Here is a 25330-nt window from a genome sequence, read left to right on the forward strand (position 1 = left end):
GTTAATGCTGCGTAAACTCATCAGCAGCATTAAGTATGCAGTGTTCAAAGCGCTACCATTCCTGACGGTGTGCACATACCCTTATCCTCCAATGCTGTCATATTCCAGAATTGCAGCCTCCCTGGACTGCCCAGAAGTACGAGGTGCTCAGAGCTCAGAGACATGGCCGAGGTACAAATTTACGTATTTTCACTTATTAGCATAATAACTCTGCACACAGATATTCTCCTAAGAAATAAAAAAACTCACTTTCTTAAATATTCAGGTTTCAGGTTTATTAACCTTTTGGATTGACTGACAGCACTGGAGTTGTTCAGTAATAAAACTAATCATCAAAAATACAAATTGCCTAGTAATTGTGCATAAAGTGCACAAGACAGGTAGAATCTATGGTAGAATCAGATATATAGTGCAAAGCAAAATGAGTAGTGTAAGAAGAGGCCATGAAGTATTCATTCCTGAAAAATACAAGATAAAAGACAGTTACTACAGCTACACATAAAGGACGTAGACTACACTATTCAGCAATATACTGTATAAGGCAGTATAGATATGGAACATACTGTAGAGTAATGATTAGTGCAAAACAAAATAAGAAACTTACTGAGAGCAAGTGACAACTGGAAAAAATCTATAAAAGAAAAACACAAAAGAAGGTATACTTTATATAATTTTGAGAATCAAATATCCCTGTTTTTATAATTTTTACGGTCAACATAACAGAATGACAATTATAAGTCATTAGCAACTAACGGTGGCCCTTTGGATCCATCATTTGACTTCCTTTATGGATGTGATGTAGTGAAACTAAGGAGTTATCCATATGGATATGATATTTCTACATAAAGAAAACTCAGAAACAATAAAAAAGGGACATGTAAGTCATTGGTAAAAATAACTGTTCATATATTGTCTGATATCATAGCTGACATCAAAGAATTGGCCAGCATTGTATCATGTATAGGATGTGTGGTACCAGTGAAATTAAGTTGCCAAAACAACCATCTCCTTGTCAGTTATTTAAGTGGTTATTTCTCCTTCAAGTTAGACATCCAAATGTATTACTAAGCAGAGCATTTCTTATATTAACTGCTCATCTGACTGGCATGAAGTTTTGGGCACATGAGTTGTTTTTCCAACCAAAACATTTGTTGACAGAGCAGAGATCATCATTGTCTACGGCAAGTCAGCGGTCAAAGAGACAAGACTTTTTGAAAATGAATTTTACGGAAAGAGGGACTGCCTTTTCCTCTGTTGTCCTCTCATAGCAATCTATCTCCACTAACACCCTACCTCCAAGATTTAAATAGCAGATGTAACAATAGATGTATGGTTGTCCTGAGGAAGGAGTCAATGGACTCAGAAACGCGTTGGCAATAAACCTACAATTCTATTACCAACATTTGTGTTGTATTCTGGAGTATGATTTATATGAACTTACCCTTACAAATTATAGGTCCAAACTCCAGAACGAAAACTCTATCATCATTTACAGCTCTTCGAGACTGCGGTCCAGAGCAGGACTGTAACAGAAACAATAAAAAGATGGAAATAAATTTTACATTGTAAGAGTTATCTCACCATGTCAAATACTTTATAAGTAAGCTGTTTCAGTGGTCAACTAATATCATTGGGAGAAGCTCCAGTTGGCAGCACAATCTACTAGCAATGGATACTTCAAGGAACATATAATTCTACATGCTGGTCATTCTAACAAATGGTCATCAATGTAATACGTATATAGACCATTTCGGCCAGAATAATGATGTGTTTTCTGCAGCTACTCTCGTCTAGACCATGGCATCTAAATGGTTAGAGACAGGGGTAGACTTCCATAGTAGCTATCTTTTATTCTTTTGAAGCTCTGTCAAAGGCAGGACTTTATAAAAGATCGCTAGTCAATTCACTGCATGTTCATGTCTCCAAAATAGTGCAACACCAGTACACACCATTGTTGAGGGTTGTTTCTGTGTCCCTGGACTTTACAGAAAAATGAGGATCCTGGCTGGGTAGGTGTGCTGTTACCTTAGCAAGACACCATTGCAGACCTCATGCTGCATCTTGACATGGCAGGTTAGGATCCGATGAGGTAGAGATGAATGAGAGACACCAGAGTGAAAAAATAAACTTTTCTCTACTAAGTGAACTGGTGAAACGTATAAACATCAGACTGCAGGCATTACACTTACAGAATACATCTTCTTCACAATCCAGAGGCAGGAACGTCATGGTTACACGTTGTGACAGTCACTGGTGTTATATGATAGGGGTGGTATGTGTCACTCCGGCTGCTAGCCTGTGTGAACTGAACCTACAACTTTTCTCCAGCAGGTTATATGTTGGGAGTTAATTCACCTAAAAAGGGAGTGGTTTTGTGTGAATGGCATAGAGATCGGGTGGGAAGTCATCACCCTACCTCCTCTCAGGGTGTGGCTGAGCAAGCTTAAATGCTCGGTCACTATTTTTTTTCTGTTGTTGTGTTTGGAGAGGCAAGCTCTCCAGACTGGAAAGTCATAGCTCAGGAGGAGCTGAAGTTCTGTGTTACAACCTGTGTGGGTGAACCCCACACTCCTATAGACTTTCTATCATTTACCTTTTGTTTTGCTGTTATGCCAGGAAGGCCGTGTTTATTATTTATGAATCTGCAGAGGTTTATGCCGTACAATAAACTTGCAGAGGAAACCGTGTCCTGAGTCTACTTCTGAAGACAGCCGAGTGAGTCGTCTTACCACAACGTGGATGTACATTTCTTCCATTACATGTTGCACGGAACAAACAGACCAGAATGGGAACCTTCATCTTCCCTTGTGAGGGCCACACAGGTCGAGTTGTGTCACTACGACCCTCACAACTATTGTCAATTTCCATTTGATGTGGGCCTTTTGGTGTACTACTTCATCTTCGTACCTGTTCAATTTCCTTTAGAAGAACAGTTGTCCTAGCCTGGACAGTCTTCGCTATGACCCTCAGGTCTGGCTAAACTTGAACTTTTTATCTAATAAAGATAAGATAAGCTCCCACTTGCCTGAGATAAGGAATTTTTCTGCCACTTGATACTTATTTACTTCAGAACATGCTCCCAGAGCATCGTCTCCCTTCTTCACACACAACACCCTTTTAATGTAGTTCTGCTGGACCCTAAGGTTCTTCCCTTTTTAGTACTTTCCACTAACTCTCACTCACCGGTTTGCACAATTGTCTCTTGGTGTCACAGAGGTTTATTTCACAATGTAGATACACCAGATTGTGCTCGCCAACAAATTTGAACATCTGCAGAGAAAAACGTCCTCGTAAGGAGACTCCATTCTCCAGTACCTTGATGCTCGCATCTTCTTTATTAGGACATCTAGAAAAAAATGAAACACTCTCAGAAGTGGCTGTAACAGGTTTTTCATTTTTATGAATTGAACCAATATTAGTTTGATTATCACCAAGGAAATTGAAATGTAAATGTGTATATGGCCGGAAGATAGATTCTGTGAACTAGATTATGGCATTGTGTCAAGGGCAGGAAAGTTGAAGAGTAACAATAAAATTACAGAGCAAATATTAATAGCAAAGATGTTTTTTTTTAACAGTGAGTAAACAAAGGGTCCTACTGAAAGCCAGCCAACTAAGATCTTGAAAATGTGATAGATTAATACAGAAATATATTAGAATTTTGTATAACTTTTTATTACACAATAAAGAACTTTAATTTGTTGAAATCAAACATCTAATCACTTAAAAAAGGGGGTTGTCTATTTTATCTTTATTTTACTACATAATCGGCTTATCCCGTCTGTCTGTCCGACCCGGAAATCCCATGTCGCTGATTGGTCTGGCCGCGGCCAATCAGTGACGCGGGTTTTCAGAACAAGATGGCGGCCGTTAGCGGCTAATCTGCCGCACGGAGGTCAGCGGCGATGCAGCCGGGAGATGCCCTTCTCGCAGCAGAAGTACCCCGACCGGCAGCCTAGGTGGCGCCGCTCCCCGGTCCTCCCTTCACACATGCCATCAGGAGATCAGCGGCCCTAGCCGACTGTTGCCGCATGGAGGTCAGCGGCGATGCAGCCGGGCGATGACCGGCGCTAGCCGGTCATTTCCCGGCTGCTCACAGCAGAAGTACCTGCACAGGCAGCGCCGCTCCCCGGTCCACACTAACACGGTTCACTGATTGGTCGCGCCGCCGGCCGCGACCAATCAGCGATATTGGTGCCAAATTTAAACACCGCTCTGCTGATTGGTCGTGATGTAAGAGGAAGCAAGAGCCGGCTACAGCTGGGGGAATTACGTGCTGGATGTGCGTTATCAGCGATGTTGTCACAAGCAGTATTGACAACATGACGTAATTACAAAATTCATTAGGGGCCCGGGGAGGGGGGGATACATTGGGGGGTTAATTTAAAGTAGTGCACAACCCATTTAAATACTGCTTCGCTGAATAGTCGCGCCCGGTCAGCCGCATACATATTCTAGAATACTCGATGCGTTAGAATCAGGCCACCATCTAGTTTTACTATAAGTGTTGAGCATATGATTTTTTGACACTTACAAATACATGAGCATAAGGCAATGTTCACAAGTTGCAATTTTGCTGTGTTTTTTTTTGCAAATTAAAAGCTGCGTTTTACAGAACCAGCAAAAGCGATGAGATTTCAGAAATGTCACTCACACATTGTTTTTTTTCCTGACTATATTGGAAAACTGCTGCATTTTTTAAAACTGCAACATGTCTCTTCTTCCAGTGTTTTTGTAATGTTTTTGCACCTTTTTTTTACCCATGGAAAGAAATGAGTAAGTGTAAAAATGCGGAAAAAAACACAGCAAAAAATGTTTTGAGTGAAAAAAGCATGTACAGCAGTATGTGAGACACATTTATTTTTGTAATTTTCCCAAGTTTAAACCATAACGTCTTGGTCTCCTCACGTGAGAATGGCAGTTAGGATTAGTACAGTTTAATTAAATTAGTAATGTGTTAAAGTAAACAATGCCTGACCAAGTATTGAAATTGAACAATACCTGAGCAACTCAAGGGCCAACCAAAGTGTGAATGTAAATAGTGTCCTACAAACTCAATATTCTGCCAATGTCTTAGGTAAACAATTCCAGACCAATTCAACTCCCCCCACTGTTACATTTGTAATTGTGTATTTTTTCATGAACTCATGTGAACTTTTTTGTTCAGAATAGTCACTATTTTTTCAGACATAAAAATCTTTTTCCATTAAATAATTTGATCAAATTGCCCTCTTTTCCAAAATGGTTTTATGGTTTCACATATGTCTTGCACTGGCGACCTAGTACCTTGCATTGTTCATGTTTCTGTGGTGGAACCAAAGCCGAACTTTGGGATCCTGAAAAATGCAGCAAAAAAAAAGCAGAAAAAGTGCAGTAAAAAAAAATCACCTTTTTGTAAGCAGCTTCTTTACTGCCAATAGGTTTTACCTGCATAAAAAAAATGCATCAAAAACACAATATGTGAACATAGCCTTACGGGTTCTCCTCCTTTTTTATTGTTAGTACAGCCTTCTTTACAAACCACACAGCTGTCTTGTCCACACAATGGATGCTGATGGAGGAGCATGTGACCCAACCTGTCCATCATCATCCTCCTCCAAATGAAAAACACTGTACATGGGAAAGTTGGCTTTCATTTAGAGGAAACTCATGGATGGCTCTAGTCACAAGGTTCTCTATCAACTGTTGTTTTGGGAACAGGAACACTGTACAGACTAGAGGAAAGCGGCATTAACAAGTGCAGGAGGAGAACCTGGCATACTTTTATTTTAGTAAATGTCACAATATAATGTTCACAACATATTGATTAAAATAAAAATAAAGTGGAAAACTCTTAATAATCATTTGAATCTGTTTTATGGGAGCCCTTCAAAAGAAAGTAGGGAGAGAAGACCCTTTAGGAGATATACAGAGCATGGTTCCCTTCCTCTGTTCTATGGTGAATATACCATATACAGTAAGCAGCCAATACATTTTATAGCTTACAATTAATGTGTAGCTATATGAGATCAAGGCGGTATATTCAGATCTGTCACAAAACTTCCACTGTTTGTGTTCTCCTCCTGTGCAGAAAACTACAACACTGTCCTATTTAAGGGGAATATGATAGAAGGATTTCACCCCCCAAATTATTTAAATGCACATGTAGCTCCTACAAAGACAAGTTCATCTATATCTTTAGCTTGCATTACAGAGAAATTGTCGTTTGAATCAATATTCAAATGAGGCATAAGTGCTTTCGATAAGTAGAAGCACTTCTCAAGCCTCTGCATTCCCCAGCTATAATCCCTGCCCAGCCACATTTTGCTTGACTGACTGCTTCTTTGCTTTATGATTTCAATCAAAGGAGCCATTAATTAAGTAGAAAGAGAAGACCGCACTGGCCGGAGAATAGAGCTGGAGTGACAGAGGTTTGGGAAGTGCTTCCACACATTCAAAGCACTTCATCCACATATTCATATTGATTCAAACAGCAATTTCTCAGAAACAGAGAAACAGACTAGTAGCTAGCTAAAGGTATTGCTGGACTTGTCTTTGTAAGAGCTACATGTACAGGTGCATCTCACTAAATTAGAATATCATCAAAAAGTTAATTTATTTCAGTTCTTCAATACAAAAAGTGAAACTCATATATTATATAGAGTCATTACAAACAGAGTGATCTATTTCGAGTATTTATTTCTGTTAATGTTGATGATTATGGCTTACAGCCAATGAAAACACAAAAGTCATTATCTCAGTAAAGTAGAATAATTAACAAAAAACACGTGCAAATACTTCTTAAGCATTTAAAAAGGTCCCTTAGTCTGTTTTAGTAGGCCCCACAATCATGGGGAAGACTGCTGACTTGACAGATGTCCAGAAGGCAGTCACTGACACACTTAACAAGGTCCCAGAGTTCCAATTTTCATTTGGAAATCAAGGTCCCAAAGTCTGGAGAAAGAGTGGAGAGGCCAAAATCCAAGCTGCTTGAGGTCTAGTGTGAAGTTTCCACAATCAGTGATGGTTTGGGGAGCCATGTCATCTGCTGGTGTAGGTCCACTTTGTTTTATCAAGACCAAAGTCAGCGCAGCCGTCTACCAGAAAATTTTAGAGCACTTCATGCTTCTCTCTGCCGTCAAGCTTTTTGGAGATGGAAATGTCATTCTCCAGCAGGACTTGACACCTGTTCACACTGCCAAAAGTACCAATACCTGGTTTACAAACAACAGTATCTCTGTGCTTGATTGGCCAGCAGACGAGCTGAAGGCTGCTATCAAAGCAACCTGGGCTTCCACCTCAGCAGTGTCACAGGCTGATCGCCTCCATGCCACGCCACATTGATGCAGTAATTGATGCAAAAGGAGCCCCGACCAAGTATTGAGTGCATTTACTGAACATATATTTCAGTAGGATAACATTTCGGATTTTAAAATTATTTTTCAAGCTGTTGTTATAAAGTATTCTAATTTACTGAGATAATGGCTTTTGTGCTTTCATTGGCTGTAAGCCATAAACATCAACATTAACAGAAATAAACACTTGGAATAGATCACTCTGTTTGTAATGAAATAAATTAACTTCTTAATGATATTCTAATTTAGTGAGATGCACCTGTACAAATAAACAGTCTGAGGCATATAATTCTGCTGACAGACTCCCTATATATGAAAAAAAAAAAAATTCCATGCCACAATAGAGAAACTATGCAAAAAAAAATCTTCGTAGGAGCTGCAAAGTTTCAATCTGAAGATCAAGATGGATAAGGTGGTATCGACACAATTAAGGAAATGATGGCATATCCTAAAAATATGTCACTTCTACTATTGGAAAAATCCTTTTAGAAAGATCATGTATTGATATAGTGTCCCATGTATTGATATAGTGCCCCCAACATCTAAGGGAGATTGTAAAAAGTGTAGAAAGATTTACTGTTGATTATGATCATGGATTTACTGAGATTAGTAAAGCTTATATCTTCTACTGAGTATTCTCACCTCTCTTTAATGATGTAATATTTTAAAGGATCATCTATGAGTTTCCCCGGAGTAGCATAACAAGTCTTCATCACCGTGACGTAATCTGAAGGCTTAAGACCCTCTAGAAAGATTTGCACATACAGTGTTGATGATGTTGAGAGCACCACCTCTTGATCTTCATATGTGGACAGATAACTTTGGTCCTTATACACTGCCATGTGTGCCTTGAAGTCCCCTGCACCCTCAATGTGGAAAGATATGGAACTGTAATTAAATAATCAGTAATTACTAGTAATATATAAACCTGCTTCGTTAGCAGATGTCATACCATTGAACAAAAATAATGGAAATTTTTAAGCCAATTTTTTGTCTTTTTTAGCGAAAAATTAATGAGAATGGTGCACGATGTTTGATGAAATTGGTGCAAATTCAAACAAGATTTTTTGGGGAATTTTGTTTGATTTGCACTCTTTTTTGAGTAAAATGCACAACCCTTTCAATTTAAAATGTGACATGTCAGCTATGCAAAAAAAAAATAGATAGAAAAATGTTGTACTTTACTAATTTTGAAAAGTTTGAAATGATGAATTAGCTGAAAACGTTATGATAATAAAAACCAAGCGCACATTGTTCAGCAATAAAAAAAATAACAAGGCCTGAAAGAAATAGCGTAAAAATGGCGTAAAAACCATAATGAATTTAGAGCAAAAATGAAAAATGCCTAAAAGTGAAACATTTACTCCAAAAACGGTGACAAAACAATGATTACGGTACTTTCCTGTTTCATGCACAACTAAAATGTCAGGTAAGATACATTGAATGTATAGTACAGTGATACAGAAAAGCAATTGAAATTTAAAGTCTCTGTCTCCATATACTTCCTTATCATTCCATGTCATGACTACACACATGCTAATTTCTTTACCAGGGAGCTTTCAAAAGTTTTACTATCATACAATATGCCAATGATGGATTTTCATCCTTTCGAAAATAAAAAGTTTAAGTTTCTATGACAGAAAGAAGAGATCTTACAATGATCAATTATATAATAATATGTGAAGCATATAATAAAATTGTACAACTTCTCAGAATGCTTTATGTCTTAAAATTAAGTAAAATGCTCCTTTTAATTTTACACATATTACAAATTTTACTAAATGTATTAATATTACAAAATTGCTCAAAGCTGGCACATTACCTTAGGACAGGTTTTACAGATGTCTTAATAGTAAGATCCAGCGGATATGAACAAGAAAAGTTTAGCTGAAGTTCAGAGCTCCTCACAATGATTTTAGTTGGTTCCAGCTGTACATACATTGTATTCCAATAGACAGCATGCGTCCCATTGTTCTGTAGGTTACAAAGTTCTTGCATTAGTTTCCTCTAACATTTTCTTATTGGAATCTTATTACTCTTATTACTTATAACTCTAAACTGAAATTTTACATGATCTTTCAGCTATAATTTACTATTTTAGAATAGCGTGGACTTGTCTACACCCCTTCCTTCCACTTTATCTCTATGTTAGTTAACACCAGATTTAAAGGATAAAAGTCACACCAGCTAGTGTTGGTCTTCATAGCCAGTGGCCAGGATGAATAAGTGCTAGTAAATACTAGGAAATTAATTTCACTAGAGATCAGCAAATGAATTTGAATGAAATTCTACATGAATTTTACAAAAATCTGCACGTGCAAAAAATGGAGACATTTTTTAATTCACTTCGGCAAAGATTCAACAAAGTGTCAGCTTACGGACGCCATTTTTCTAAATCATAAAAGATGATCAAAATGTGAAAAAAGTATGTATCCTTCTGCTCACTCACTTTACCGCTCACCTCCCCAGCACCTCTTCTCCTCACCATCACCCCTCCAGTCCTCGACGCATCTTCAGATCGCACCTTTCATGCTGGACTGGGGCTTTCTGGTTTGATTACGCCCAGGAAGGTTTTGCGCAAGCAGACGCAAGGTCAAGGCAAATGTCATGGTACCAAAATCTTTGGTGTGCGCTTGCACAGAATCCTCCTAGGTCTCATCAGCTCTGGAAGTCCACGCCCAGCGTGAGATGTCTCGCACTTCAATGCAAGCAGTGGCAATCTGAAGATGTAGCAAGGACCAGATGGCTGAAGGTGAGAAGTGATGGGGTGGCTGATGATGTGAGCGGTAAAGGTGAGTATAAGGATTTGTATGATTTGTTAAATACTGTGTTTTTTATGCTCTTGGGTCTGAAAAGACCCTACCTCATAATAAGGGACATGAAATCCAAGTTTTCCAGTAAAATATGCTCGAACAGGTGAAATTATATTTTGTCTGATCCACTCATCTCTAATTTTCATATCATGTATCAGAACAACAGAGCTCTGATAGCTAAAAAGATTTATTATAAGATTTATCAACTGAGAATTTGGGACCTATCTATACAGTCATGACCAAAAGTGTTGGCACCCTTGAAATTGTTCCAGAAAATTAAGTATTTCTCCCATAGATAAAGCAGAGAAAAAAAGGCAAGTTGGACATAATTTTACACAAAACCATAAAAATGAGCCAGACAAAATTGTTGGCACCTTTCCAAAATTTTTGGTAAACCACTTTGTTTCAAGCATGTGATGCTTGTTTAAACTCACCTGTGGCAAGTAACAGGTGTGGGCAATATGAAAGTCACACCTGAAACCAGATTAAAAGGGGATAAGTTGGCTCAATCTTTGCATTGTGTGTCTGTGTGTGCCACACTAAGCATGGAAAACAGAAAGAGGAGAAGAAAACTGTCTGAGGACTTGAGAAACAAAATTGTTGAAAAATATCAACAATCTGAAGGTCACAAGTCCATCTCCAGAGATCTTGATGTTCCTTTGTCCATGGTGTGCAACATAATCAAGAAGTTTACAACTCATGAAGCTAATCTCCCTGGATGTGGATGGCAGAGAAAAATAGATGAAATGTTGCAACGCAGGATAGTACAGATGGTGGATAAACAGCCCCAATCAAGTTCCAAAGAAATTCAAGCTGTTCTGCAGGCTCAGAGTGCATCAGTGTCAGTGCAAACTATCCGTCGACATTTGAATGAAATTAAACGCTATGGCAGGAGACCCTGGAAGACCCCACTGCTGACACAGAGACATAAAAAAGCTAGACTGTAGTTTGCCAAAATATACATGAGTAAGCCAAAATCCTTCTGGGAAAGCATCTCGTGGACAAATGAGACCAAGATAGAGTTTTTGCTTAAGCACATCATTCTACTGTTTACCAAAAATGGAATGAGACATTCCAAGAAAAGAACACACTACTTACAATCAAATATGGTGGAGGTTCAAAGATCTTTTGGGGTTGTATTGCTGCCTCTGGCACTGGGTGCCTTGACTATGTGCAAGGTATCATGAAATCTGAAGATTTCTAAAGGATTTTGCATTGCAATGTAGTGCCCAGTGTCAGAAAGCTGGGTTAGCATTCTAGGTCATGGGTCTTCCAGCAGGACAATGACCCCAAACATACTTCAAGAAGCACGCAAAAATGGATGGAAACAAAGCGCTGGAGAATTCTGAAGTGGCCAGCAATGAGTCCGGATCTAAATCCCATTGAACACCTGTGGAGAGATCTTAAAATTGTTGTTGGGAGAAAGTGCCTTCAAATATGAGAGACCTGGAGCAGTTTTCAAAAGAAGAGTGGTCAAAAATTTCAGTTGAGAGGTGTAAGAAGCTTGTTGATGGTTTTAGGAAGCGATTGACTGTAGTTATTTATTCCAAAGAGCGTGCAACCAAATATTGAGTTTAGGGTGCCAACAGTTTTATCCGGCCCATTTTTGGAGTTTTGTGTGAAATTATGTCCAATTTGACTTTTTGTCTCTGATTTTCTTTCGTGTTGCTCCAATACATACAAAGAAAAGAAACGTGTAATTTCAATAATTTTCTGGGAGAAATAATTCATTTCTGGAACAATTTCAAGGGTGTCAACACTTTCGGCCATGACTGTATAAACCAAAATGATGCAAAAGCGTACCTGTCTTTTCAAGTGACTTTTCAAAAGAATCTGTCATGTGTTTGTACATAAGGAATAACACAATTTCTGGCCATTTATGACTGCATTGTTAGCAGTTATTTCCTCTACACTAGAAGCCTCAGCAGCTTCTCTATGTGTGCTCTGCCTCCTTCCTGCCTTTTCCTTCCAGCTCTTTTTCCCTTCTGGCTCCAAAGAGCTCTTTAGACCACATGGTCAATTTGATCCCTCCCTGAAGACAGATCTGTAGACAGATATGAGCAGTTTTTCAGAATGAATAATCAGTGCCGGAGAGAAGTGACTGAGATGTCGGAAAAGAATCACATTTCTTTAATAGATACATAGATATTTTCAGTTCATGCTTACATGTAGGCGAGCTCTACACTTTTCATATTGAAGAGGAGATATAATGGAAATCATGCTAGTGTTCTCTTTGTCTTTTATTCCTATGCAGCGATCGTCGGAGAAGTAAATATCTTTTGCATTTAGGCTTTTTAATTGACATGTTCTAAATGACATTTCCATGTTGTGTGTGTTGCATTGTAACTTCAAATCCAAGTCTTCTAAACCTAGAAAGATGAGACAAAAGTAGTTTCACCAAAAGTTTTTACTAGCAAATTAAAATAGTTACTTATTTTCATCATATCAGTAGATAAGCAGAAAATAGTAGAAGCAAAGTGGATGAGATTTGAATAAATCTGCATTAATTAACCTGCTGTGCTGATTTGCCAATCTGCAGCATGTCAGTTTAGTTGTCACAGATTGTCACAGATTTGTTGTGACTTTTTATTCTACTGTAAAAGTAAAAATCTAAAAAAAAAGAATCTCTTGTATCTTTTGCTACTCCATTGATCCTCAGCAAAAATAGCAAGACGTGAAAGAAAAACACTTTCACAAAGATTAAAAGAAAAATACTTTAATTTCCTTGGCTCTTCTGGGGCTTAGTCCCCTGTCGATCACTTTCATCTCATGTGACCACTGCAGTCGATCACACAGGGACCAAGCAAGAGAAACACAAAAGCAGCTGATCCTGCAGGAAAATCAGCAGCGAGATCTTCACCAACATTCACACAATTTGGTGTAGATTTTCCTGCTAATGCATGCAGAATTGTTGCAAAGGTTTTGACTACAACTCCACTACATAGTCAACCCAAAAATCCATTCTGATCTAGTCCTGCTATCCTAGGGGCAGTAAAATTAGTAAGGAGTATCAATATTTTACTTACGTTGAACATCTCGCCCGTCCTTGCAGTAGCAACCTTCAACACCATTCACTCTTTTGCATTCCTCATCTTTCATACAGGAACATGGATTATTTACAGAGGTTGGATCTGTTGGTAAGTCAATATGAGACAGATCTTACTTCTTCATTTCCTTTAGTGATCTCCCAGTTATTAAAGCAGACAGTGAAGACAAAAGACTTTAAAAGCCTTTAAATGCATTAGGAGTCTATGTCCTTATAATATTGATTGAAACCTTGGAAAGTGTGTTACTTTCAATCATGATTCCGTTCATACAATAGAGCTGAGCTTACAGGTCTTGTCCAACAGATTCATATGTATCTTACATGCCTCCAATCAATACCATATCATAAAGATTTATAACCCTAGATAAAGCGACCCAGAAAAACACTTTTAGACCTGAGCCTCTGGTAGGGTCAATTTATGATATTTGCAAACAGGGCAAATGTCCAAAGACTTCCATTTCCTAAAGTGTCCCCAGGACTGAACTCCCATGAGCAACCTAGTCTTATATAAATATTATATGAAGTTATTATATAGGGATTTTATGATGGTATTAGATCTTACATTATGGGCTTCGCATAGAAGTATTATTTGACATTGAAAGGCAATTTTAGGTCTAAAAATGAGGGTTAAAATGTTGTATATGTCCACTTTGGTCACAGTTTTTTTGGTTTATGCAATGCACCTAAAATAGAAAAAAAATTAAGAAACTTTCCTAATTGTCTTTATTTTGTATCTACAGCTTTTATGCTAACTTATATGTCTTAATGGTTATAGATTGGAAAACATACTGTGAGCTTAGATCTAGTGGTCCTACTTCTTTCCAGCTGTCAATTACTAACCTACTAAATATTCTTTAGTAAGAAGGGCAGATGGCTCCATTGATGCATGCAATATGAAATAACGCCTTACCTGTGCAATATGCTGCTGGACATTTGGGTGTTCCTTGTAATTTGTATACATGATATCCATCTAGACAGGCTTTGACTTGCACAATGCTTGACCAGTAGCAGCAGTCACCATCCCACTGAGCACAAGAGGTGAAGGTTACTATTCCGTCATTGGGTAAAGGATGTGAACCATTTATCCACATTGAGGCCTCGGTGTCACACTTATTTTCAGGCACGCAGTTTTCTGGAAGGTGAATTCCTCCAGTCCCTACGAATCTGTACCACCCATTTTTTTTACTATCACACTTATCACCTTGGGATCTGAAGATACTTCTCCAAGGATCATTAAGGGTGTTATAGCTTGAACATGGATCAGAACATCTGTAGGATCCATCTTCATTTCGGCATTCCAGACCTTGGTCACATAGACTTGTTGCACATTCGTCATCTTTACAATTGAATCCATCTTTAGTGAAATCAGACTCACATGAACAAGAAGAATCTCCCCCTTTCTCTGAGCAATCATCCAAAGATCGACAGCGATACAGTGTAGGGTCCGAACATATATCAATGCATTTATTATCTATATTTTTGGTGTAGCCATTTGGGCACTCACATACGTATGAACCATGTGTGTTTTCACAGATATCCGGACAGTCATTAGACCAAGGATAGGCACATTCATCAATATCAGAGCATGCAAAGCCGTCGCCGATAAAGCCTTCATTGCATGAACATTCTTTGATGCCAAAATATTCTTCACAAATAGCGTTGGAGTCACATTCAGAACAGTTTTCAGTATCTGGGCAAAAAAATAAATAAATGTTATTAAATCTTTGATGTTTCACAATTTAAAGTGGATCTGTCATCAGATTTTACAATACAAATTGTATACATGATTAAATAAATATCTAAGACCGATTATGGTTGGTGTATGAGATTAGGTGAAATTTTTTTAAAATGAAATTCACCAACTACGACTAATTCTTACAAAAATTCATTCTTTTTACGGACAATCAATTTGTGGTGAATCACAAGTCATTCAATAGCCCTGAGAAGATTTCTTTAACACTCTGAGCATCCTGCAACTGTATCCAACTCACTTCAAGCTCCTTAAAGGTGTTGTCCCACCAACGAAAGTTGATTTTAATCAATAGATCTTGGAATAATAATAAGTCCACAGTTAGATGTGTTTAAATAAAATGTTCCTGTGCTGAGATAATCTTATAAATGTGCCCCTGCTGTGTACTGTGTAATGGCTGTGTCTGACCATGAAGGAAGATGGTCTGATCATACCACAACTCCTGAGCAGGGGAGGAAGCAAAAGAGTATACAGACAGGACAGCATGGCATCACAGCTGATTCTTTATGTGAGGTAAAACATTTCACTACCTGTTTTTAAACAATATTTTACTTCAAAGAAAGAATCAGCTGTGATCCCCTGCTGTGTGTCTGTATACTCTTTTCCTTCCTCCCCTGCCCAGGAGATGTGGTATGATCAGACCATGTTCCTGTACGGTCAGACACAGCCATTACACAGTACACAGCAGGGGCACATTTTTTAAGATTATCTTAGCACAGGAACATTTTATTTAGATACATCCAATTGTGGAAATTATTATCATTCCAAGATCTATTGAATAAAAAGAACTTTTGTTCATGGGAAAACCCCTTTAATGTAAATACTTCTTTAGATATTTCATATTGATCTCAAAATACATGACTATGGGTAAATTAATGGAAACTGTTCTTCTCTGATGTGCTGTCACACACTATCTGAAATGTGTCTGAAGAAACAACAGTCTACACTCACATGCACTTGATTAAAATTGAATTTATGCTTTATTTGTAATCTTTTCATACACCAAAGTCCTACATGCTAAGAAAAAACAGACGCATTTGCTGACATCTTTTAAAGAAATAAAAATAAAGCGTGAATACAATTTTTAATGAATGTGTTTATAGACTCTTGTTTTTCTGGAAATTTGCTGTTAATCACCAGCGGGTTTTGGCACCCATCATTACCAGGCTGAAGGACTTATAATTTCAATCAAATGTGGCAAGCTCACTAATGTTTCCCTTTTTGCATATCTGTAATGTTTATTCACTGTTTTATGGCTTTTCTGCCAATCTCCATTGCTGAGATGTGACATCCTCCCACAATTTAGATTCCCCACAAAAATGGCTACTACATTCCCTGCTTCTGTTTTTATACAGGCTACGATAGTTCCTCTTGATTGACTGTGATATTCTATGTCATGTTATACTGTAGCTGTAAACCATTACAAGAAAGCCCACCTAGTCATGCCCAAAGTCTGTCTAATGAAACCTTTCGCATTGTGTAATATGGATGAATGGCATTTTGCACAAATCGAATCACGAATAATTTGAATTCGTTGGGTCTAGCTAATTTAAAATAAATCAATTTCAAATTAAATTTGCAGCAAATCAATTCACTTGTCTCATGTGAACATACTTTGAAAATCCATGTGCATTATCCTGATATCAAATAATGTTTTTTGAGTTTAATTTAAGAGTAACAGAGCTCATGAGTCTAGGTGCATTAAATTTCCATCTACTCAGCCTGATTGACAGATGCAGCAGTATGAGATCTCGGCAGCAGCAGGGAGGAGGTACTTTGAGGAGCTGCCAATCAGTTTAGATGGGCATGGATTGAGATGATATTTTTAAATAAGTATTCTACAGCTATTCTATGGTGTGTGTTCAAAGTAAGCACACAGGTCTCATCAAGTCTAAAAAATCTATTTAATAGTAAATACAGTTTTTATTGTGAAATCTGGGGACCAATCGGCTTTAAATGGAGATCAAAAATATGCCACATATAAAGTTTAAGTACTGAGGATGTTGCTGCTTTAGGAACATGGATATTATTTTCTAGCAATTTATGAAAAAGGAATTTCAACAGATTGTTGAATAATATTAATGGAATTCTTAGGTGAGGAGCATGAGCAGAAAATTGAAGGAATTCCTCACCTCCCTTGAATTTCATGTAGAGAAAAATTGAGATGAAAAGTGTTTAGAGCAGTCTGGAGTCTGAAGATTTATATAGTCAAAGGTCATTATGGAAATACACAGTAGCATTAGTAAACTTAAAGGTTATTCTCAACTCATTACTATAGGACATCACTTTATGATTGATGGGACTGAAATATGAGACTCCAACTGATATTAAGAAGAACCTAGTCATAGGGCTGATTTAGCGATGAGCCACAGTCAAAGTTTTCCTTGTACAGCAGCACCCCCATCAACCAGCTAGGTACCCCAGCAAATTCCCAATTGCACAGCAGGTTGACGTTATGCTGCTGTGTTGAAAAAATATAGACTACTGTGCATTGGTAAACAAGTTCTACAGCTTCTTCATTCATGTAGGTGAGACCCCCACTGACCATAAAGTCATGGCATATCCTAGTGGTATGTCAATATTTTATCAGATGGGAATAACCATTTTCTTTAACAGTAATTAATTTGGATGTATTTCTTCATACAGACACTTCTGTGAACATACGGTACATTTGTGATAGCATTGGGATCAGTTTGATGTTACACTGGACCCTTAGTAGGAAAAAGTCAATTCACAGTCAAAATGTGTATTCAGGCTCGGTGACTTACTTGATATATTCTTCACTAAAAGACATGAAAAAAAAAAAAAAAAGATAAGGGTGAGAGCATTTAAAGTCAATTCATTATTTTTGTGAAAACTTGATGTGTACCTTTAAATCCTTCTACACGAATAGCGTAATGCCCATCTCCACTGACATGGAGCTCCCAAGATCCTATTATTGGGTTCTCAACAATGTACATGGATCCCCAGGGTTCGGATATAATGGTTTTAAGCTTTGTTTCTGAATCTGCAATAGATAAAATAAGTAATGAAAATAGTCCCCTTCCAACACTCTTGCACCCCTCCAATCTATCCTAAACTCTGCTGCCCGACTAATCCACCTGTCCCCCCGCTATTCCCCAGCCTCTCCCCTCTGTCAATCCCTTCACTGGCTCCCCATTGCCCAGAGATTCCAGTTCAAAACCCTAACCATGGCATACAAAGCCATCCACAACCAGTCTCCTCCATACATCTGTGACCTAGTCTCCCTGTACTTACCTGCATGCAACCTCCGATCCTCACAAGATCTCCTTCTCTACTCCCCTCTTACCTCCTCTTCCCACAATCGCATACAAGATTTCTCCCGTGCATCCCCCCTACTCTGGAACTCTCTACCCCAGCACATCAGACTCTCGCCTACCATGGAAGCCTTCAAAAGAAACCTGAAGTCCTACCTCTTCCGACAAGCCTACAACCTGCAGTAACCACCGCTCCACCACATTACTGCATGACCTCCTCTACCACCACCTACTGTATCCTCACCCATCCCTTGTAGATTGTGAGCCCTCGCGGGCAGGGTCCTCTCTCCTCCTATACCAGTCGCTGACTCGTTTTGTTAAGATTATGTAAATGTTTTTGCTATGTATATCCCTATCACGTGTAAAGCGCCATGGAATAAATGGCGCTATAATAATAAATAATAATAATAAATAAATCATACCATTTATTTTGCATTAAAAAAAATCTTAAAGGGGTGGTCCAAAACTAAATTTTATTTGAATCCTAAATGTTTATCTATTTAATGTCATGATCTTCATTGTAATATACTTTAATTAAAAATTATCTATCCTTCCCTCACTACTCTGTTTTCTTTTTTCTTTTACTACTTCCTTTGTGATGACGCTTCATTTGAGAATCTCAGTGCATCTGAAATACTCAAAATAGTTGTCATCAGGGGGCCTCAGAGACGCCCGTTATAGTGGCTGGGCTAGTCCCTACTCTACTGAGCATGCGTCGATTCTCAATTAATAATAATAATAACCTTTATTTTTATATGGCGGTAACATACTCCGCAGCGCTTTACATACATTATCAGCGCTGTCCCCATTGGCACTCACAATCTAAATTCCCTATCAGTATGTCTTTGGAGTGTGGGAGGAAACTGGAGAACTTGGAGGAAACCCACGCAAACAAGGGGAGAACATACAAGCTCCTTGCAGATGTTGTCCTTGGTGGGATTTGAACTCAGGACCCCAGCGCTGCAAGGCTAACCACTGAGCCACCAATTCCAATGGATGCTCAATACAGATGCACTGTTCTTCTCAGTGCACAGTGACAATGCGCTCTCTCTCCGACTATGTTCAGAAATGACGAGCCGGCAACAGAGCGCACTGTTATTGTCCATTGTAAGAAGAGAACAAGCAAGCAGAGACCATCACCGCCACCACAAGTTAAGTCACATTTTTTTTTTTTTTAAATAGTATCCAATATTATCATCACTGCACATTTATGCATTTACCATATGGGTCAATCACTTGTAATGAATGGATGATCCCGTCTGTGGTCAATATCAATGCAGTATAGTTGTCTGCTACTGAGAAGTTGGCAGAATGATCTTCTGCATTATAGTCCCTAGACAATAGTCTGGTTGAGCTGTTAACGGGTCTTGACAGAGTGAAGTCCAAATAGTAGAAAACCTTAAATGGTATTAAAAGGTAATTATAAAACATAAGATGAAATGCATATAATGCATTATTTACCCATCATAAACATTTTTGTGGCATCAGTAGAATTTTTCTCAACATTCAAAGCCAAAAAACAAGGATTTGAAGAAAACTGTAGAATGGAGGAGCCAGCAACTTTTCCCAATGGAAAACTTTTCCCTAAACCTTTCTGACCTTGAGAGACACATTTAGCTCTGAGAGACGGTCTCAAGTCACATCCAGCTCCTGCTCCACTCACATTAGTGACACCCAGAGTCCCCTATTACTGGTAAAAATGACAGCCAAAGCTTTTCCACTGAAATCACACCAAGGCAGTATGCCAAACTCCAGGGTTTCCTATCTCACCCCTATTCAGATCTCCTCTTTTGTGCAGGGCTACACTCAAAAGTCACCTTCTAGAGATCTACTCTTCATAGCTGTTTGATACACCTGGTACTAATGCACCAAGCTGGCAGACAGCAACGAGCCACACACCATGGGCCCATGGGCAACATGGTACAACATCGACAACATTGTAATTGGATGATGAAGAAAAAGTTAAGTGAGCACACCTGCCTGATTAAGCATTCCCTCAACATGTTTACACAGTATCTTAGTCTTCATCTCCTATTTTCTCCAAACAAGAGATTTCATCAATTCCTAATGCTTTTACTAGGCTCATGGATAAGAGAAATTCTATTTTCATCAATGAACAAATATACATTGTACAAATATATAATGTCTAAGTTGTCATCTGGCAATATGGACCTATTTAAGAAGGACAGCAATGCATGAGAGATACAAAAATAATTCTACCCATCGGTCTTCTACACATATCCAATAATTCCATGAATCTCTATTGACGCACAAACAATATGGTCATCAAGATTTGTCACCCATGTCAAGTCAAGGGGTCATATACCTGCATCTCAGGATAATTCTTCCACTGTGTGTATATAGCAATGGAGATGTACACATTTACAGTACTATAGCCCTATACATCACTGGCAGTAACACTTCCTATATAGTAAAATACTTCACTTACCTTATTTAGTTTTGAGAGATTGACTTCAAATACATGTCCAAAACTTAAGGAGGCGATATCTCTACAAATTAGGTATCTTGGGTCTGTTCTACCAGCACATAAGCCAGTTATCAGAAAAAAGATCTGTTAGAAAATATTTAGGCATGGATTACTAATACTCAATCTGTTCATTGTTAGTAGATGTCAAATAGGTATCTGCAACCACATTGCATGTTTTTGTTGAAAACAAAGATTCTTCCCCAATACCAGAAGAGATCTAGGTGTATTGCACCGGTGTAACTGCTGGTAGCAGAAAAAAAACTGAGATCAAACAGCAAATCTATTCAGTGATTTTCTATTTAAATGGTCATCAGTGCTATCATCACTATGAAAACAACCAACAACCTGATAAAGCTACCCAGCAGGGTAGAAACAAAACATTTTATGCGGCTCTGAAGTTGGAAATGGATTGGACATAGAGCTTTGTTGAGATTTTTTAATAGTTACACTTTAAAAACATGTTTTCACCCCCTTATACCTAGGGTACCATGTACAGTTCTCTAATTATAACAATTAGTCTCTCCGAGTCATTTTATTTATACACTTACTTTTGATTGCTTTCTGTTTATGAGAGAATAAACATCTTTTTTTAATACTTCATCATTATAATCTTTTGCAGATGCATCCGTTAAAACCAGAATGAACGAATTATCTGGGGAATCCATCAACGCAACCTTAAGGCCGGTAATAACCATTTCGGGACAGTCCCCACCACCTCTTACGGTGAGATTATTGAAGAAACTGTCAAATTCACTTACAGAGAATGTTGATTTTGTTGGTCCTATTACTGAAAGAAAAGGTTAATGTTATTCAAATTATTTCTAGTTATACCAAACCAATCATCTTTTCTAAAAGTGGTTTTCAGATACCAACATTTTTTTTTTCAAAAACTCTTTTATAATATTGTAAATATCTCCCAAGTGTCCATTAAAGTGTTTTTTTTCTTTTTGTAGTGTGCTTTTTTCTAAGACCCTGCTATTTCCAGGGCTAAGGATTGCATTTTTTATTAAGTTGAGAACTATCTTCTCACCAAGCACTTATGCTGTCATGCCCGCTCTGCCTATATAGAACCAATCCGCTCCATCAAATATAGCACAGTCTAGCATCCTACATCGAAAAATGGGAAAGTCTCCCTCTTATACATCCACCCGTCTGTCAAAGTAACATCAGTGGTGATGACCCATACACAGACCAGAGAAGAAGAGAAGCCAACACTCTGTGTGCGCAATGTCACAAAAATTAGAAGAATTACTGAGAGGGGCAATCACGTGATGTGTGACCGGATGTGGAAATGGGTGCCAGACGGGTGAAGAAGGTTAATTGCAAGTTACCATTGTAATATGGGCGCCGGTCAGGTCCTTGAGGGGAGATATGTATCACCCAGGTTGATAGCTTCGGTGATGTAACCAGGAAAGCATGCTCCAGCACACATAGTGCTGAGAGGGTTAATAGGGCGTATCAGGGACTGTTTTTCCGAGCAGTCATAAGAGTTGGGGGGGAGATTGGCTGCTCCCATATCCCCACCCCAGGGCGTGTGTATAAAATAGAGACCGAGTGTCTCAGTTGCTGTCTGTGTCTGGAGATGTGTGGATCTCCAGAGTGTTGGTCTGTGTTAGGACCTAAGGACTGGACTCTAACCTGAGCTGGCGAGGATGCAACGCTGCATAGACATATTTCTTTGTAATTCCACTTTGTGCCAGAAAATGCTGCATTTGTTTTGTTTTGCTTCCTGAGCGATTTATGCTGTTTTAATAAACCTGCCTGGATTTCACTGAAAATGCATCTGTGCCTACCTCAACCGCAGCCGAGTGAGTACCAAACCCTACAATTGGTGCTAGAAGCATGGGCACGAATCTCAAGCGGCAGTGTGACTGCTACAGAAAACCGTATATGTCCTGGGTGAAGGCCGCCAGCCAGCAAGGGTCGTCGGCAGCATGGAGGAGCTGATAAAGCAACTGGTGCAGGCTAATCTCCAGCAGCATCAACAGCAGCAGCAGCAGTGGCAACAGCAGCAGCAAACGCAGCAGCAGTAGTGGCAACAGCAGCAGCAGATGCAACAACTTCAGCACAAGCAGCAGATGGAGCTCCTAGCAGAGGTGATCCGTGGCAGGGCAACCGCCGCACCCCCAACTCCAGTTGATGACTCTCACGTAAGGATGATGGTAAGAAGAGTATTGCAAAAGATGACGGTTGATGACGTTGAGGTGTTCCTGGCGGTCTTTGAGAGGGTGGCAGAGCGGGAGAAATTGCCTCTGGAGCAGTGGGCGGAGGTTTTGGCACCATATTTGACAGCCAAGCTGCAGAAGGCCTATTATGACTTCACCTTGCAGGACGCAAAGGAGTATCACAAATTAAAATGAAAATCTTGGTGCGTTTGGGAGTGACTCTGACTGTCAGGGCGCAATGGGTGCACCACTGGGCCTATTGCAGTGACAAACCTCCCTGGTCCCCAATGTTCGACCTACTACACCTCGTCCAAACATGGTTGCAACCTGAATCTTCCTCCTCAGCACAGATGGTGGATAGGGTCGTCGTGGATAGGTTCATACACTCCCTTCCAAGGTCGGTGCAATCCTGGGTTGCCCAGGGGGATCCCCATAATGCCGATGACCTGGTGGGGTTGGTGGAAAGGTGCTAGGTGGTAGAGAATGCCTTGGGGAAGCCAGGGGTCGTAGCACCTCCATAGTGGGGTTCCCAAAAGGGGACGGACACCGATAAGAGGGGAACTAGAGCCACATCTGGGGGGCATCCTAGAGCCGAGGAGGGGGCTGAGTTGCTGCCAAAGGTCACGCCCAATAATGTAGTATGTTGAAGATGTCATACCCCAGGTCACATAGCCGCCCATTACCCCATGACCAGTGAGCCAATGGACTGCAGCGCAGGACGGTGCTGTTCGTACTTTGCATATCCTGCCTGCAGTGCTGTTCCTCAACCAGGCGAGGGTCTGCAGGCATGCTCCGTATTGGTGAATGGAATACAAGTGACTGCTCTGTTAGACTCGGGGAGTTTGGTAACCCTAGTGCTGGCCGCAGTTCCTCACTGGCTGGTTCCGGGGGAAAAAGGTTGGCATCCGTTGTATCCATGGGGACGCTAAGGACTACCCTGTGGCCCAAGTAGTCATAAACACAAACTGTGGCGCCGAGGTCCATGAGGTGGGCATAGTCAATGGCCTGTTGCACCCTGTTATAAAATGGCGGTACTTTGCATTGCTGTAGGACCTTTGGGAGAAAGGGAGGAAGCCAGGTTGTCTAGATAACAACCAGGTCGCTCCGGAAGAAACCTTGTCACAGGCCGCCACCGATGGGTTTCCTTAGTATGTGATTGTTGGGGATGAGGATGAGGCAGCATCCCCGGAGGCCAACATCCCTGAGCTGGAGTTGTCTGGGGGAAACTTTGGAATCGCCCAGCTCAGAGACTTGACTCTAAAAGGGGCGTTTGGTAATGTCACTGTCCTTAATGGTGTTGCTCAGGAGCCGGGGGCTGACACCAGATATCCGCACTTCTCAGTAAATGGGGAGTTACTATATCGGGTCACCAAGCTCAGAGGGGAGGTAATCGAGCAGTTACTGGTGCCAGGGCCGTACAGGCGCAGGGTGTTGGATATGGCCCATACAAATTTGTTAGGTGGTCATCTGGGGGTAGAGAAAACCCAGGAAGGGATCCTACAGAGGTTCTATTGGCCCAGTTGTCACCAAGAAATTGTAAATTTTTGTAGGTCATATCCCACCTGCCAGCTGACGACCTCGGTGGCCCACTTCCATAGTCCCTTAGTGCCGTTGTCAATCATTGAGGTGCCATTTGATCGCATAGCCATGGCTCTAGTGGGACCCCTGGTCAAGTCCGCCAGAGGACATCAGTATTTCCTGGTGGTATTGGACTATGCTACGTGGTATCCAGAGGCCGTGCCACTACATAACGCCTCTGCCAAATGTATAGCCCGGGAGTTGGTCCACATCTTCTCTAGAACGAAGTTTCCTAAGGAGATCTTCCCAGACCAAGGGACCCCATTTATGTCATGAGGGGATGAGAGAGTTGTGCAAAACCCTGCAAATCACACAGGACCTCAGTCTACCACCTCCAAACAGATGGCTTAGTGGAGAGGTTTAATAAAACCCTGAAGGCCACATTAAAGAAGGTCATAGAGAAAGACGGCCAGGACTGGAACTGTCTACTGTCGTACCTTCTGTATTCCATTAGAAAAGTCCTGCAGGGCTCTAATGGATTCTCCCCGTTTGAGCTGTCATAACCCGTGAACTCAGGGACGTGGCAAAGAAGACCTAGGAGGCGGGGTCTACACCCTACAAGAGTGTAATCGAATATGTGGACCAGATGCAAGAGAGGATTGCAGAGGTGATGCCCATTGTGAAAGAACACCTCCTCAAAGCACAAGAGGCACAGTCGAGAGTGTACAATAGATCAGGGAGGGTGAGACACTTCAACCCTGGGGAGCGGGTGCTAGTGTTGGTACCAACGGTGGAGAGCAAATTTCTGCCCAAGTGGCGAGGCTGCAACACTGTATGGACATTTTACTTTGTGCTTCCACTTTGTGCCAGAAAAGGCTATGTTTGTTTTGTTTTGCTTCCTGAGCGGTTTATGCTGTTTTAATAAACCTGCCTACCTC

General features: G+C 40.0%; 1 protein-coding gene across 3 annotated transcripts in view; it reads right to left on the bottom strand.

Moving 5' to 3' along the window:
* Positions 1-249: 249 nt before the first annotated feature.
* LOC141162011 (uromodulin-like) overlaps positions 250-25330 on the bottom strand; it is a 30853-nt gene continuing 5772 nt past the window's right edge. For all 3 annotated transcript variants that reach the window (XM_073647624.1, XM_073647626.1, XM_073647625.1), the window contains 14 exons: positions 21258-21496; positions 20671-20793; positions 19442-19619; positions 17813-17950; positions 17712-17726; positions 14104-14883; positions 13174-13278; positions 12314-12516; positions 9157-9308; positions 7977-8222; positions 3184-3346; positions 1442-1523; positions 605-631; positions 250-458 (listed from right to left, as the gene is read on the bottom strand). In XM_073647624.1, coding sequence (XP_073503725.1) covers positions 388-458; positions 605-631; positions 1442-1523; positions 3184-3346; positions 7977-8222; positions 9157-9308; positions 12314-12516; positions 13174-13278; positions 14104-14883; positions 17712-17726; positions 17813-17950; positions 19442-19619; positions 20671-20793; positions 21258-21496 — 2522 coding nt within the window. In that variant the 3' untranslated portion in view covers positions 250-387. The remainder of the gene's footprint in view (positions 459-604; positions 632-1441; positions 1524-3183; positions 3347-7976; positions 8223-9156; positions 9309-12313; positions 12517-13173; positions 13279-14103; positions 14884-17711; positions 17727-17812; positions 17951-19441; positions 19620-20670; positions 20794-21257; positions 21497-25330) is intronic.

This window comes from Phyllobates terribilis, unplaced genomic scaffold, assembly GCF_046119375.1.
Source record: "Phyllobates terribilis strain yellow unplaced genomic scaffold, ASM4611937v1 Scaffold_9__5_contigs__length_417890890, whole genome shotgun sequence".
Classification (NCBI taxonomy): domain Eukaryota; kingdom Metazoa; phylum Chordata; class Amphibia; order Anura; family Dendrobatidae; genus Phyllobates; species Phyllobates terribilis.